This window comes from Lithobates pipiens, unplaced genomic scaffold, assembly GCF_037356315.1.
Source record: "Lithobates pipiens isolate NorthernLeopardFrog02 unplaced genomic scaffold, aLitPip1_a1.2 Scaffold_8, whole genome shotgun sequence".
In the NCBI taxonomy this organism is placed as follows: Eukaryota; Metazoa; Chordata; class Amphibia; order Anura; family Ranidae; genus Lithobates; species Lithobates pipiens.
The window spans coordinates 641,722,801-641,735,929 of record NW_027507903.1 but is presented as its reverse complement, the minus strand read 5'-3'; the positions used below and the strand labels follow the sequence as shown (position 1 = coordinate 641,735,929).

Genomic DNA, 13,129 nt, shown 5'->3' with positions numbered 1-13,129 from the left:
CAAGACACACTTGTCTTTGTAGTCCTCACCTGGTTGCCGCCACACACGCTTGACACCATTTGAACCAAATAAGTTTATCTTGGTCTCATCAGACCACAGGACATGGTTCCAGTAATACATGTCCTTAGCCTGCTTGTCTTCAGCAAACTGCTTGTCTTTTTTGTGCCTCATCTTTAGAAGAGGCTTCCTTCTGGGATGACAGCCATGCAGACAAATTTGATGCAGTGTGCGGTGTATGGTCTGAGCACTGACAGGCTGACCCCCTTCCCCTTCAACCTTGGCAGCAATGCTGGCAGCACTCATACGTCTATTTCGCAAAGGCAACCCCTGGATAAGACACTGAGCACATGCACTGAACTTCTTTGGTTGACCATGGTGAGGCCTGTTCTGAGTGGAACCTGTACTGTTAAACTACTGTATAGTCTTGGCCACCGTGCTGCAGCTCAGTTTCAGGGTCTTGGCAATCTTCTTGTAGCCTAGGCCATCTTTATGTAGAGCATAAAGTCTCTTTTTCAGATCCTCAGAGAGTACCTTGCTATGGGGTGCCATATTGAACTTCCAGTGACCAGTATGAGAGAGTGAGAGCGATAACACCAAATTTAACACACCTGCTCCCCATTCACACCTGAGACCTTATAACACTAACAAGTCACATGACATCTGGGAGGGAAAATGGGTAATTCGGCCCAATTTGAACATTTTCACTTTGGGGTGTACTCACTTTTGTTGCCAGCGGTTTAGACATTAATGGCTGTGTGTTGAGTTATTTTAAGGGAACAGCAAATTTACACTGTTATACAAGCTGTACACTCACTACTTTACATTGTAGCAAAGTGTAATTTCTTCAGTGTTGTCACATGAAAAGATAGAAGAAAATATTTACAAAAATGTGAGGGGTGTACTCACTTTTGTGAGATACTGTATATGGTACCAAGGTGACACAATGGTGGCAGCAGGTTGTAGTAACAGTTTGTGTTGGCGATGTAAGTGTTGGCAGAGGTGGAAATCTATTCATTGGTAATAGGGGGAAGTGACTGAAGGTTTCCACTTCTCCAACCCTAATTTATTATAGAGAGAATGTATAGACCGGCAGATCCTTGCATTGTGTTGTGCCACATCCAATAGTTAAGTTCATAAAAAGGGGACCCCCTGGGGGTGGACTTTTAAGGCACGTACGTGCCTTAAAAGTCCACCACCAGGGGGTCCCCATTTTGTGAACCCTAATTTGTTATCAACATCAGTCTCTACATCCTTCTTACAATGCCTTCATGCCATGCTCTCTCTTAGAAAAGACACCGGAGGATGGTCATGACAGCACTTGGACGGCAAGCTGAGCCTAGTCAGGCTACTTGTCCAGTCTGTAGACCCAAAATAACCAAGCATGCCTTATAGACTGAGTGTCATGGGTGCACCCTTTACATATTTAAAAAATAAAGGTTTTTATACTTTATGCCATTCTCCAACGTAAAATGTTTGATGGGAGCCTTTGGTTGGAAATTCCGACCGTGTGTAGGCTCCATCAGACAGTTTCCATTGGAATTTCCATCCAACAAAATTTGAGATCTGGTTCTCAAATTTTCTGACAACAAAATCCGTTTGCGCAAATTCCGATCGTGTGTAGACAATTTCCGACGCACAAAGTGCCATGCATGCTTGGAATCAAGCAGAAGAGCCGCACTGGCTATTGAACTTCATTTTTCTCCGCTCGTTGTACATGTTGTACGTCACCGCGTTCTTGATATTCGGAATTTCCGACCAACTTTGTGTGACCCTGTGTACGCAAGACAAGTTTGAGCCAACATCTGTTGGGGAAAAAAACCATGGGATTTTTTTGTCGGAATGTCAGATTGTGTGTACGCGGCATTAGAGTGTAAGCTCCTTGAGGGCAGGGACTGATGTGAATGTATAATATATATGTAAAGCGCTGCATAATTTGACAGCGCTATATAAGTACCTGTAATAAATACAAATTTAAAATAAATACATGGATCAAATAAAGAAAAGTTTACAAATCTTTTATTATGAAACCATAAACTATTGTAATTTACTTAAATCATGAAATCGGGACTGGGGATATGGTGGGGGGATCTTTTGGGCTCATCCAAGTTGAATATTCACCAATTCTAAGAAAGCAGTATCCACACTCAGAAATGCGGTCTGATAATCAACTTTATTAATACAACGCCATCTGCATAAACTCCTCCCTCTGACGGGTTTGCTCCCAAATGGAACTTAATTATAGATAATAGAGGTGTGGTTGCCACTTCCTTGGATTTGCTGGATATATTCAGTTGCTAAACCTTATGTTCGGGTCTACTTAGAAAATGTAAAACATATTTTATCCCAGGTGCATATAAAATATTGCATGCAAATATTTCACATTTGCCAAGTGCAGACAGCAGGTGGTGCTATTGGGTCAGTTTCTCCAGCTCTCCTCCAGTTACTGACTTATGTGCTGAGAAGTCTGTAATTTGATCTCCTGCTATTCAGGCCACACCCAGCTGGATGAGTCAGAGTGGACGGATGTGGAGGATCAATGAGAGAGAGGCAACCCAAAAGTCAGCAGCTGCTGCCGTTCTGTCTGATAGGAAAGTCCAGAATTTCCAGTGACACTGTGTGGTCATGAAAGTGCCCTGTCATCAATGGAAATAATTTTACCAGTATATATACAAGTTATAGAAAAAAAAATGACACAAAAGATTTCTTATAAATGAGTAAATATTCCCAAAACATTTTTTTGTTGATGTAAACACATTATTGTTGTTTTTTTTTTTTTTAATGCATTTTGTATTTCAGTAAAATAAAAAAAAAAGCAACAAGAGACTCCCATTCTAAGACATTAAAGGAAACCTGTACTGTGGGGGACTATGGAGAAGACAATGCTGGACCCCTTCTGAAAATGCTGTTTGCCTGGCTGTCTCTGGTATTGTCTCAGTACTTTGAGACACTGACCTGGAACAATCATGCAGATGAAGAAACCCAAGTTATAAACCACCGATCTGAATACTTGTTCTGGGTCAATTACCTTGAGAGTATGGAAGCCATTGGATCAGCATGACAGCCAGGAAACTAGTGTTGTAATGAAGAAGTAGTTCCTAAGGTTTGCTGCTATACTTCCTCCCTACATGTTCCCTATAATACAATTGTGTAGGATGCAGACAGGTTAGTGTGCAATGATATATTAGCAGTATGTGTCTCCTTTTTGTGTCCTGTACATCCTGGGGAAGGTGCGAGCTCTATGCTGCTCTGTACACACACACCCCGGGTTATACCACTCCTTTTCTTCTGCCCCCCAACCTGCTCTATTTTCACCCTTCACCCCTCTGCTGAAAAGACCGCTGACCCTCTCCCCTTCTTTCTTGTGTGATGGAGCTGGCATGGAGGCGATCAGCCTGTGGCACTGCCGAGATGTTATGGAAGCCCAGGTTTCTTTAAAAGTGTCTTTCAGCTCATCTGCATTGTTGGGTCTGATGTCATAACATGATCATTAAACCAGGTATTGATAGTTTTGGCAGTGTGGGCAGGTGCCAAGTCCTGCAAAAAAATGAAATCAGCTTCTCCATAGAGCTGGTCAGCAGAGGGAAGCATGACTTACTCTGGAATTTCCTGGTAGAGAAGCACGCTGACTTTGGAGTTGATAAAACACAGTGGACCAACGCCAGCAGATGACATGGCTTACTAAATCAATGACTATGAAAAAATTAGCATTTCATTTGGAACTCAATGTCCCAGAGTCTGTAGGAAGAGAGGAGAGGCACAGAATCCAAGTTGCATGAGGTCCAGTATGAGGTTTCCACAGTCAGTGGTGATTTGGGGATCCATTTCATCTGCTGGTGTTGGTCAACTGTGGTTAATCAAATGACCAAAGTCAGCGCAGCCCTCTACCAGGAAGTTCTAGAGCACTTCATGCTTCCCTCTGCTGACCAGCTTTGTGGAGATGATGATTTCATTTTTCAGCAGGACTTGGCACCTGCCCACACTGCCAAAAAGTACTAATACCTGGTTTAATGATCATGGCATCACTGTGCTTGATTGGCCAAGTATTGATACTATACATGGACATGGACATATTTTCAGTAAGCCAACATTTCTGTATTAAAAATCCTTTTTTTTTTTTATTTTGTTTTATTGGTCTTTATGTAATGTTCTAATTTTCTGAGCACGTACTGCATGTAGGGTTGTTACTAGCTGTAAGCTATAATCATTAAAATAAAGAAATGCTTGAAATATATCACTCTGCGTGTAACACATCTATCTATGTAGAGCACATGAGACTGGACAACATGCTGCACAGCAACGTCCATCTCGGAGCTGCCAAAACTGACACCGCTCCTCAGTGTACATGGAATAGGAGGAGGAAAAAAGAGAAGAGGTGACCACATCATATCCCATCACAGTGACCGCACTACATCCTCTGAATCTGATCGTTGCTGCCACCCAATACAGAGTGACCACGTGCGGAAGAGGGGCAGAGGGGGAGGGGAAGGAGGAATGGTTCCCAGGGTCACTTGGAAAATTAGAGGAAAACCAATTTCAGATAGATGGATAGATATTGCCCAATAGCAATAAATCCAATAGCTAATTAGTTTTTCCAGCCAATCGCAGTGCTCTGTCATATAACCCACCCCCCCCCATGTTGTCACCACTCTCTGGACTGAGTTGTCAGATCTCCCGATTCCCCCCACAGATCTTTACACAACCTTCCCCTAGCCATATCCCAGCATGGAGGGGCTCGGTAAAGGTGGTGATCAAGGTATGGTGTCGGATCGGGTCAGACAGATAAAAAAAAGAGATCCGCCCAGCCTCATAATCCAGATATACCCTGACTCTGTTACTGGAGATATTGGTGGGTAAGAGGAGTTTATTATTGTCATGTATCAACCAATACTGATTACTAATCTTGACCAAACCCCAGGACTTGTTGTTCCTTCCAATCTGTGACTGCAATCCTCTCCTGTCTATACTGGGGTAACACATCCCGACTACGCATTCATCTGATCCCCCGACATCCACATCCCAGTAATGTCTCCCTGAGGAGAAACTCCGACTGCTCAACACCTGAGGACAATCCTGAAATCGCTCTGGTGTTTCTAGGTAATTCTGGATTATATCTGACTTGGATACAGTTTTCCTGTCAGCTGAGATGTGTAATTTATTATTAGCTGTTTTTACATCAGGTAATATGTCTGCAGCTTCCTGTAGATAGAAGTATACATTTACCCCTGTTATTATAGCAGATAAATCTATGTGTAAGACCCCAGCCACATCCAGACCCCCTCCATCATGGAGGAGTTCCTCATGTCTCTCTCTGTCCTCATTATCTCCATCCTCAGTATCACACAAGTCACCTGTGTCTGATTCCTGTAAGACAGTCAGTGGATCCGTCACGTTACACAGCTCCTCAATGTGACGGATATTCCGAGACAGCTCCTCCTTCTTTATTTCCAGATCCAGGATGAAGATGGAGATCCGCTCTGTCCGCTCGGACATCTCCCTCAGGACTCTCTTCTCCAGGTCTTCTAGACGTCTCCTGAGATCTCTAAACAGGGCAGTGACTCTCTCGGTGTCACCAGCTGCTTTTCCTTCTACTTTTCTTTTGTGCTCTTTCAGACTCTGGACTCTTTGCTCCATGTTAGTTTTCTTTGTCATAAGTTTCTGATGAATGTTCCTCAGTTTCTCCTTCTTCTTCTCAGAAGCCTTATCCAACATCGTCACCTGGTGTCCTTGATGTTCTCCAGCCAAAGTACAAGACACACAGATACAGATATCATCCTCAGTGCAGTAATACTCCAGGATCTTCTTATGGACGGAGCATTTCCTGCTCTCCATGGACAAGGTGGGGTCACATAAGACGTGTTCTGGGGTCTTTTTGTGGACTCTCAGGTGTTTATCACACAGAGAATCCTCACAGTGCAGACAGGATCTAACAGCAGGTACAGGATAGTCCACACAGTAAGTACAGAAGACCCCGGACTCCTCCTTATATGGCTGAGCAGACAGGAAATTCTCCACTGTGTTACGTAGTGTTATGTTCCTCTGTAGTGCAGGCCGATGCTGAAACTTCTCTCGGCATTTAGGACAGAAATAACTTCCAGACCCGTCCTGTGTATCCAGCACATGACCAATACAGACCCGGCAGAAGTTGTGCCCACATCTCAGCAATACAGGATCTGTATAAATGTTCAGACAGATGGTACATTTCAGCTCGGCTCTCAGATCAACAGACGCCATCGCTGACAGCAGAAGAGAGAAATGAAACTGAAAGGCTGTATGGCAGTTGTGTGAGTCACATCCTCCTACACCAGACGAGTTAAAACTGTGACTTGTACTAAAGAATAATGTGCAATAACGTATAATAAAGGATTACAATTACTTAGGAATGCAACGCTGTACCCAAATAAATTTTTGCAATTTTTTCAGACAGAGCTTTTTTTTTTGGTTGTATTAAATCACCACAGTTTTTTTCGATTTTTATTTATTTTTATTTTTTTTCTTTGCTATATAAAAGAAACTATATCAATATTTTGAAAAAACGCATATTTTTCTAAGTTTCTGTTATAAAATTTTGCAAATAAATCTTTCTTTGTAAATTTAGACTAAAGCCACGTACACACGGGCGGACTGTATGGCCAACTTAGTCCGTCAGACAATCCGACAGACAGTCCGTCCTACTTTCGAATGAACGGACTTGACCACACACGGATGAACAGACAGTCCGTCGAAAGCTTGCCCGATGACGTGTACAGCACGTATGACGGGACTAGAAATCGGAAGTCCAATACACAGCAATGCAACCTTTCGCCGTGTAAATCCTTTCTGAGCATGCGCCATACTTAGTCCGTCGAACTAGCCTACTCACGAGCGGATTGTCCGCTGAAACCAAAGTTGGACGGACAATATTACGGAAATTCCGAAAGACTTAGTCCGCCAGACTGCATGCTGAAAAAGTCCGCTGAAGCCCACACACGGGTGGACTGTCCGCTGAAATGTGTTTCGACGGACTAAGTTGGCCAGACAGTCCGCCCGTGTGTACGCGGCTTAAAACATTCTGCTACATTTCTTTGGTAAAAATGACTCACATCATTGTATATTATTATTTAGTCTACAAACTATGCAATATATATTTAAAAATTGATCAATCCTGAAGTACTGATCTAATTTCTTTTTCCCTGAAATACCAGGACAATACAAATACCCCCTCCTGAAATTACCATTTTTTGGAACGTAGACAGTCCAGGGTATTTAGTAAAAGACATGATGCATTTTTTTAAAGTTGTAATTTTTTTGAAAATTAGGATTTTTTCCCCCACAAAGTTATCATTTAAAAAAGTTATTTCCTGATGGACTCCATGGCAACATATGTATGCCTCCACTCCTATCCCATAGGACCCCACTCCCATAAATATGAGGAGGCCACATTCCTTTTTTGTCCTCTTCATAGGACCTGTTGTTGGAAGTTACTTCCTTATGTAGCACCCTCTAGTTCTATAATTGAAGATATATTTCCTTCCCAAAACCACTGAGGTGTCCTGGTCAGGAGGCACTGAGAGCAAGGAGAGGACAGCAAAAGAACACTGCCAGGCAAGTCTCCAAGAGGAACAGGAACAGCCAAGAGAGCTGGTGAGTGACACACAGTCAGGAGCCCTGGGAGGCATGCCTGAGAGGAGTGGGATGGAGCAGGAGGGCTGGCAGTGCCTGAAAAAGTTGTACTGGGAGTAGTAACCACTGATAGGACAGCTAGCACCAAAGACTTCAATTTTTCTACACTATCGGGGCCTGCGGTCCCTGCCTGCAAAGGGCATTCCATACAACCCAACTGAGACTGTGCTGGGCCTGAAATCTGTGCTAGCTGGTCCTGGGATTGATAGTCTGCTGCGCAAGTGTATGTGCTGGAGGATGAGGAGAAGAGATTGTGCATACCGGAGTCTAGATAGTTAAGTCCCTTACCAAAAATAAAAGAGGGATATTCCTGCGCCAAAAGGGAGATTCCTAACTGGTATACAGCTGCGCACACTGAAGGGAAATGTCTGAACCCACAAAAGCAGAATTTAAAAAGGTAGTGGTGCGCTGTGCTAAATATAAGTAGAATCAATGGTGTCCAAAATAATGTACAAAGTAATCCTAAAAAAAGCAATCCTAAAAGAGCAAGTTGATATCTATAATATTGATATCTATAATTAAACAAAATAATATTGGGGAATAGTGAAACTTATGAAAGCAAGCGGCGGGACTATTTTCAGCATACCATAATGGCCAATAATAGGTGTGTAAAAGTATGGGTATCAAATAAAGTGAAAAAGATTTCAGAAAGAATAAGCCTGCGTGCTGGAAAATATATGATTAGATAAAATGTAATCACAAAGTGCCAACAGTGCATAAACTAAGTGCATAAAATGAATAGTAATGCAAAATAAAAGTCAGCAACGATTAAAATCCGCAAAGAACAATTCAATGTCCAGAACAACACTCTTAAAGTGCATTCAAAATCTGTGTCCAAAATCCAGAAGTGCTTGGTGCCTGTAAACGGCAATCAATAAAAGGTGCTATGGGTGATGGGTGTTCCGTGCAATCCTGCGTGGTAGGTATATGGGTGTCCCCTTACCTTACTGCTGTAAGGTTACAGCGTGGATATATGTATCTTTATGATCCTTAATGGTCTTTCCCTTTAAGATTCTTATATTAGTCTCCCAGGTCCTGATGGGAATATTTTCCTGCCTATTTTCAGCAACGTGAGGTCCCTTTAAGGATAGCCTAGGGATGCTCAGGATGGGCAGGGTGGAAGGTTTCACCACAATATTGCGTAAAGGGGTATAAGCAAAGAGGAGGAATGCCTCATGGTGTAGTATTTTGAAACATATATTTATTTAAAATTAGGGGTTAAAACAGGCACTCACAAACAGATAGGAACAAGCAAACAGTGTACAAACGAGCAGCGAGCTCAGTCAAAGGCACTTCCGGCAGCGGTCCCCACCGTTGACCGAGCTCGCTGCAATTTAAAATAAACGGAATTACGCTATGTGCAAATTCTGCTTTGTTTTATGACATTTATGGAAAACTATTGAAAGCTGGGCCCTAGTGGATGACGTATGGATACCTAGAGAGGGAATACCTCCTTAAGGCTTTTTGCTCAACTTTGTCTGGTGAGTTTAACCCCCTAAGGGGGATGTGCTACACACGGTGAAATCCTGCCATTACCTGGTGGAAGTGATACTAACAGCACTTTGAAACTACCACCGTTATCACCTTGCAACGTTGAATAAATCACTACAGTCACCTTTTCTGCACAATAAGGACTTTTTCATTTTATACTTTATTTGGTTATTATCTTTTGGACATTATTGTAGAGCGCTGTTTTAATACTAAAATTATTCTGAGTTTTCATTAACTAATTTTTGTATTACTTGTAATATAATTACTATACTTCAAAACGGCTGCTAAAGGTTTTGATCTGTTTGGTATTTCTGTAATATCTTGACAGATCACATACATCTGTGGTATATACATATATATATATATTTTTGGATTTCTGGTTCCCTGCATCTGGCGCTGAGCGGTGTATTATAGGCCGTTTCTGAACACGCCTAGTTTTCAATGTAAAAGAATATGGCGGCCATGAACAGCGTCATATGTCCGCCGGTTTGGCGAATAGCGAACGCACAAAGTTTTCCGCGAACCGACCGCGGGGCGAACCACAAGGCCATCTCTACTGCAGATGTTTGGTCTGGTCAAATGAGGCAGTAAGCCATTTTGGTGAGGAACGTAATTGTCTGAATGGCAAACTGGGCAGAGTCAAGCTACTTGTCCAGTCTGGAGACCCAAAAAAAAGCATGCCTAATAAACTAAGTGTCATGGATGCCCCTTTTATAATTCCAATATAAAGGTTTAGACCAATTTAATCTCCATGGGTGGAAAGGTTTCTTCACAGTAAGCCCTTGTACACACAATCGGAGATTCAGACAGAATGTGTCCGATCGGAGCGTTTTGTCGGATATTCCGACTGTGTGTGGTCTGCATCGGACTGTTTCCATCGGACTAAATTTTCCAACTTGCCGGAAATATTTTCCGACAAAATGCTCCGATCGGACATACTCCGGTCATGTGTAGAGAATTCCGATCGGACAAAGTGCCACGCATGCTCAGATTAAATTCCTACATCAAAGCTATTGGCTACTAGCCTGAACATAGTCCTGTCTTAACGAAATAACGTCATCACGTTCTGAATGATCGGATTTTCCGACAACTTCGTCCGACAGTGTGTATACAATAGTTTCGGACAAAATCCATAGGATAAAATCCGACGGATTTGGTTGTCGGAATCTCTGACCGTGTGTACAAGGGCTTAGATCTGTGAAAAATGTGGAATAGACTCCCTGCAGAGGTGGTTCTGGCCAGCTCAGTAGATTGCTTTAAAAAAAGACCTGGATTCTTTCGTAAATGTACATAATATAACTGGGTACTAACATTTATAGGTAAAGTTGATCCAGGGAAAATCCGATTGCCTCTCGGGGGATCAGGAAGGAAATTCTTCCTCTGCTGGAGCAAATTGGCTCATGGGTGGCACAGGGGTGTAGCGCTTGGTGGCACAGTGGTGTAGCGGTTGGCGGCACCGTGGTGTAGTGGTTAGCACTCTCACCTAGCAGTAAAAAGGGTCACTGGTTCAAATCCCAACCACGACACTACCTGCCTGGAGTTTGCATGTTCTTCCTGTGCCTGTGTGAGTTTCCTCCGGGTACTCTGTTTCCTCCCACTCTCTAAAGACATGCAGGTAGGCTAATTGGCTTCTGTCCAAAATTGGCCCTAGTATAAGATTGGGGACCTTGGGTTGTGGGCTCCTTGAGGGTAGGGACTGATGTGAACTGGATGGACTGGTGTCTTTATTCAACCTTACCAACAATGTAACTATGCTTTACTGTTTTTTTTTTGCCTTCCTCTGGATCAACTATGGTTATAGGATTATGTATATAGGATCCTATTTTCTTTTTCCTTTTATTGGTTAAACTAGATGGACTTTTTTCAACCAGACTAACTATGTAACAAATAAAAACAAATACATGGATCAAATGAAAAACATTTTATTATAAAAACCATAAACCATTGTACTTTCCTTTCAATCATGAAATCGGGTCTGGGGATATGGTGGTGGTGGGGACAATGCTGGGTTTATCCAAGTCAAATATACACCAATTCCAAAACAAGCAGTAGCCAAACTCAGATTTCGGGTCTAGCAATCAACTTTATTGATACAACACCATCTCCACAAACTCCTCCCACTGATGCATTTGCTGCCAATAGAACTTCATTGTAGAGACTAGAGGTGTGGTTTCTCCTTCCTTGGAGTTGGTGAATGTATTTTGTTGCTGAACCTTTTCATTAAATAATGATTATGTTCGGTTCTAATTAGAAAATGTAAAACCTATTTTATCCCAGGTACATATAAAATATTGCATGCAAATATTTCACATTTGCCAAGTGCAGACAGCAGGTGGTGCTATTGGGTCAGTTCCCCAGCTCTCCTCCAGTTACTGACTTGTGTGCTGTGAAGTCTGTAATTGGATCTCCTGCTATTCAGGCCACACCCAGCTGGATGAGTCAGAGGAAGGACACGCCCACCTCCCTGCCTCTACTTCATACAGCTTTGTGTGGAGGATCAATGAGAGAGAGACAACCCAAAAGTCAGCAGCTGCTGCCGGTCTGTCTGATAGGGAAGCCCAGAATTTCCAGTGACACCATGTCATGGAAGCGTCCTGTCATCAATGGAAATATTTTCACCAGTGTATATATACAAATTATAGAAAAAAGTGACACAAAAGATTATTTATAAATGAGGAAATAATCCTAAAACCCTTTTATAAAGTGACACATTGTTGTTCTTTTTAAGCATTTTGTATTTCAGCAAAATTAAAATAAGCAACAAGAGACTCCCATGCTGAGACTTTAACAGAAACCTGTACTGAGGGGACTATGGAGAAGACAATGCTGGACCCTGAAAATGCTGTTTGCCTGGCTGTCTCTGGGATTGTCTCAGTATTTTGAGACACCGACTTGAAATAATGAAGAAATACAGATGAAGAAATCCAATTTCATTCAAAACGACCTGAATACTTGTTCTGGGTCAATTACCTAGAGAATATGGAAGCCATTGGATCAGCATGACAGCCAGAGAACTAGTATTTTATAGAAGAAGTTGTTTCCAAGGTTTGCTGCTATACTTCCTCCCAACATGCCCCCTATAATACAGTTGTGTAGCATGGAGACATGACCGGAGCTCGGCAAAGGCTGAAACCTGGACAATTTCCTCAACAGACACACTACTGAAGTCTCAAAGGGAAAATAAGATTCATTTTTCTATAAAGGAGTAAAGGAAATCTGGGCCCCGCCCTGGCAGGGGGGCCTGGGGCAATTTCCCTCTTATAAATCTAGCACTGGTCCTTCCCAGTCCTCTCCCCCCACATGGGCGTCATGTGACCTCTCCTAGATGTAGAGGTGACCACATCCTATCCCATCACAATGACCGCACTGCATTCTCTGTACTGATGGGTCATCTCCACCCTCTGTGTCTGATCATGGCTGGACATAGCGCCACCATGAGGAGGAGGGGCAGAACACAGTGGGAAGGGTGGGAGGAGGGAAATTGCTGCTATAACATGGTAACTTTCTGTATGCAAAATTATAGTAGAACTAAAGACAAAACGTTTTTTTTTTTTGGATAAAGCAAGGAAGGGTTATAACTCCTGTTGAGTTTTTATTGACATCTGTGTTCCATTGGGTAGATTTGCCTTTAAGTTCTATCCCATAGCCAAGAAGTGACAAGAAATTACTCCAAACTGAGGGAATCCCTGGTTGTCAACAGAAGTAGTGTCCCCAGTGGAAGATTTCCCCTTCATTCCAGTTCTGGTAACAACCAAAAATTTGGGATTTTTTTCACTTCTGCTGAGAATGGTCTCCAGAACAAATAGAGAGGACGAGTCTCTCTAACGGGGACTCAGGCAGTAATAAAAACCTGACAGGGGTTCTAATTCCTCTCCACTTTATCCAATACCAAAAAATTTCTGTCTTTAGCTATACTTTAACCGGTTCCCGACCAGCGCACGACGATGTACGTCGACAGAATGGCACGGGCAGGCATATT

At 42.6% G+C, this 13,129-nt stretch overlaps 1 protein-coding gene across 1 annotated transcript; it reads right to left on the bottom strand.

The window, feature by feature from the left end:
• Positions 1–1,999: 1,999 nt before the first annotated feature.
• Positions 2,000–6,330, bottom strand: LOC143961608 (E3 ubiquitin/ISG15 ligase TRIM25-like). Its single transcript, XM_077470923.1, has one exon. It carries the CDS (start codon positions 6,229–6,231, stop codon positions 4,663–4,665), a length of 1,569 nt encoding a protein of 522 aa, XP_077327049.1. The 5' UTR covers positions 6,232–6,330; the 3' UTR covers positions 2,000–4,662.
• Positions 6,331–13,129: the final 6,799 nt, after the last annotated feature.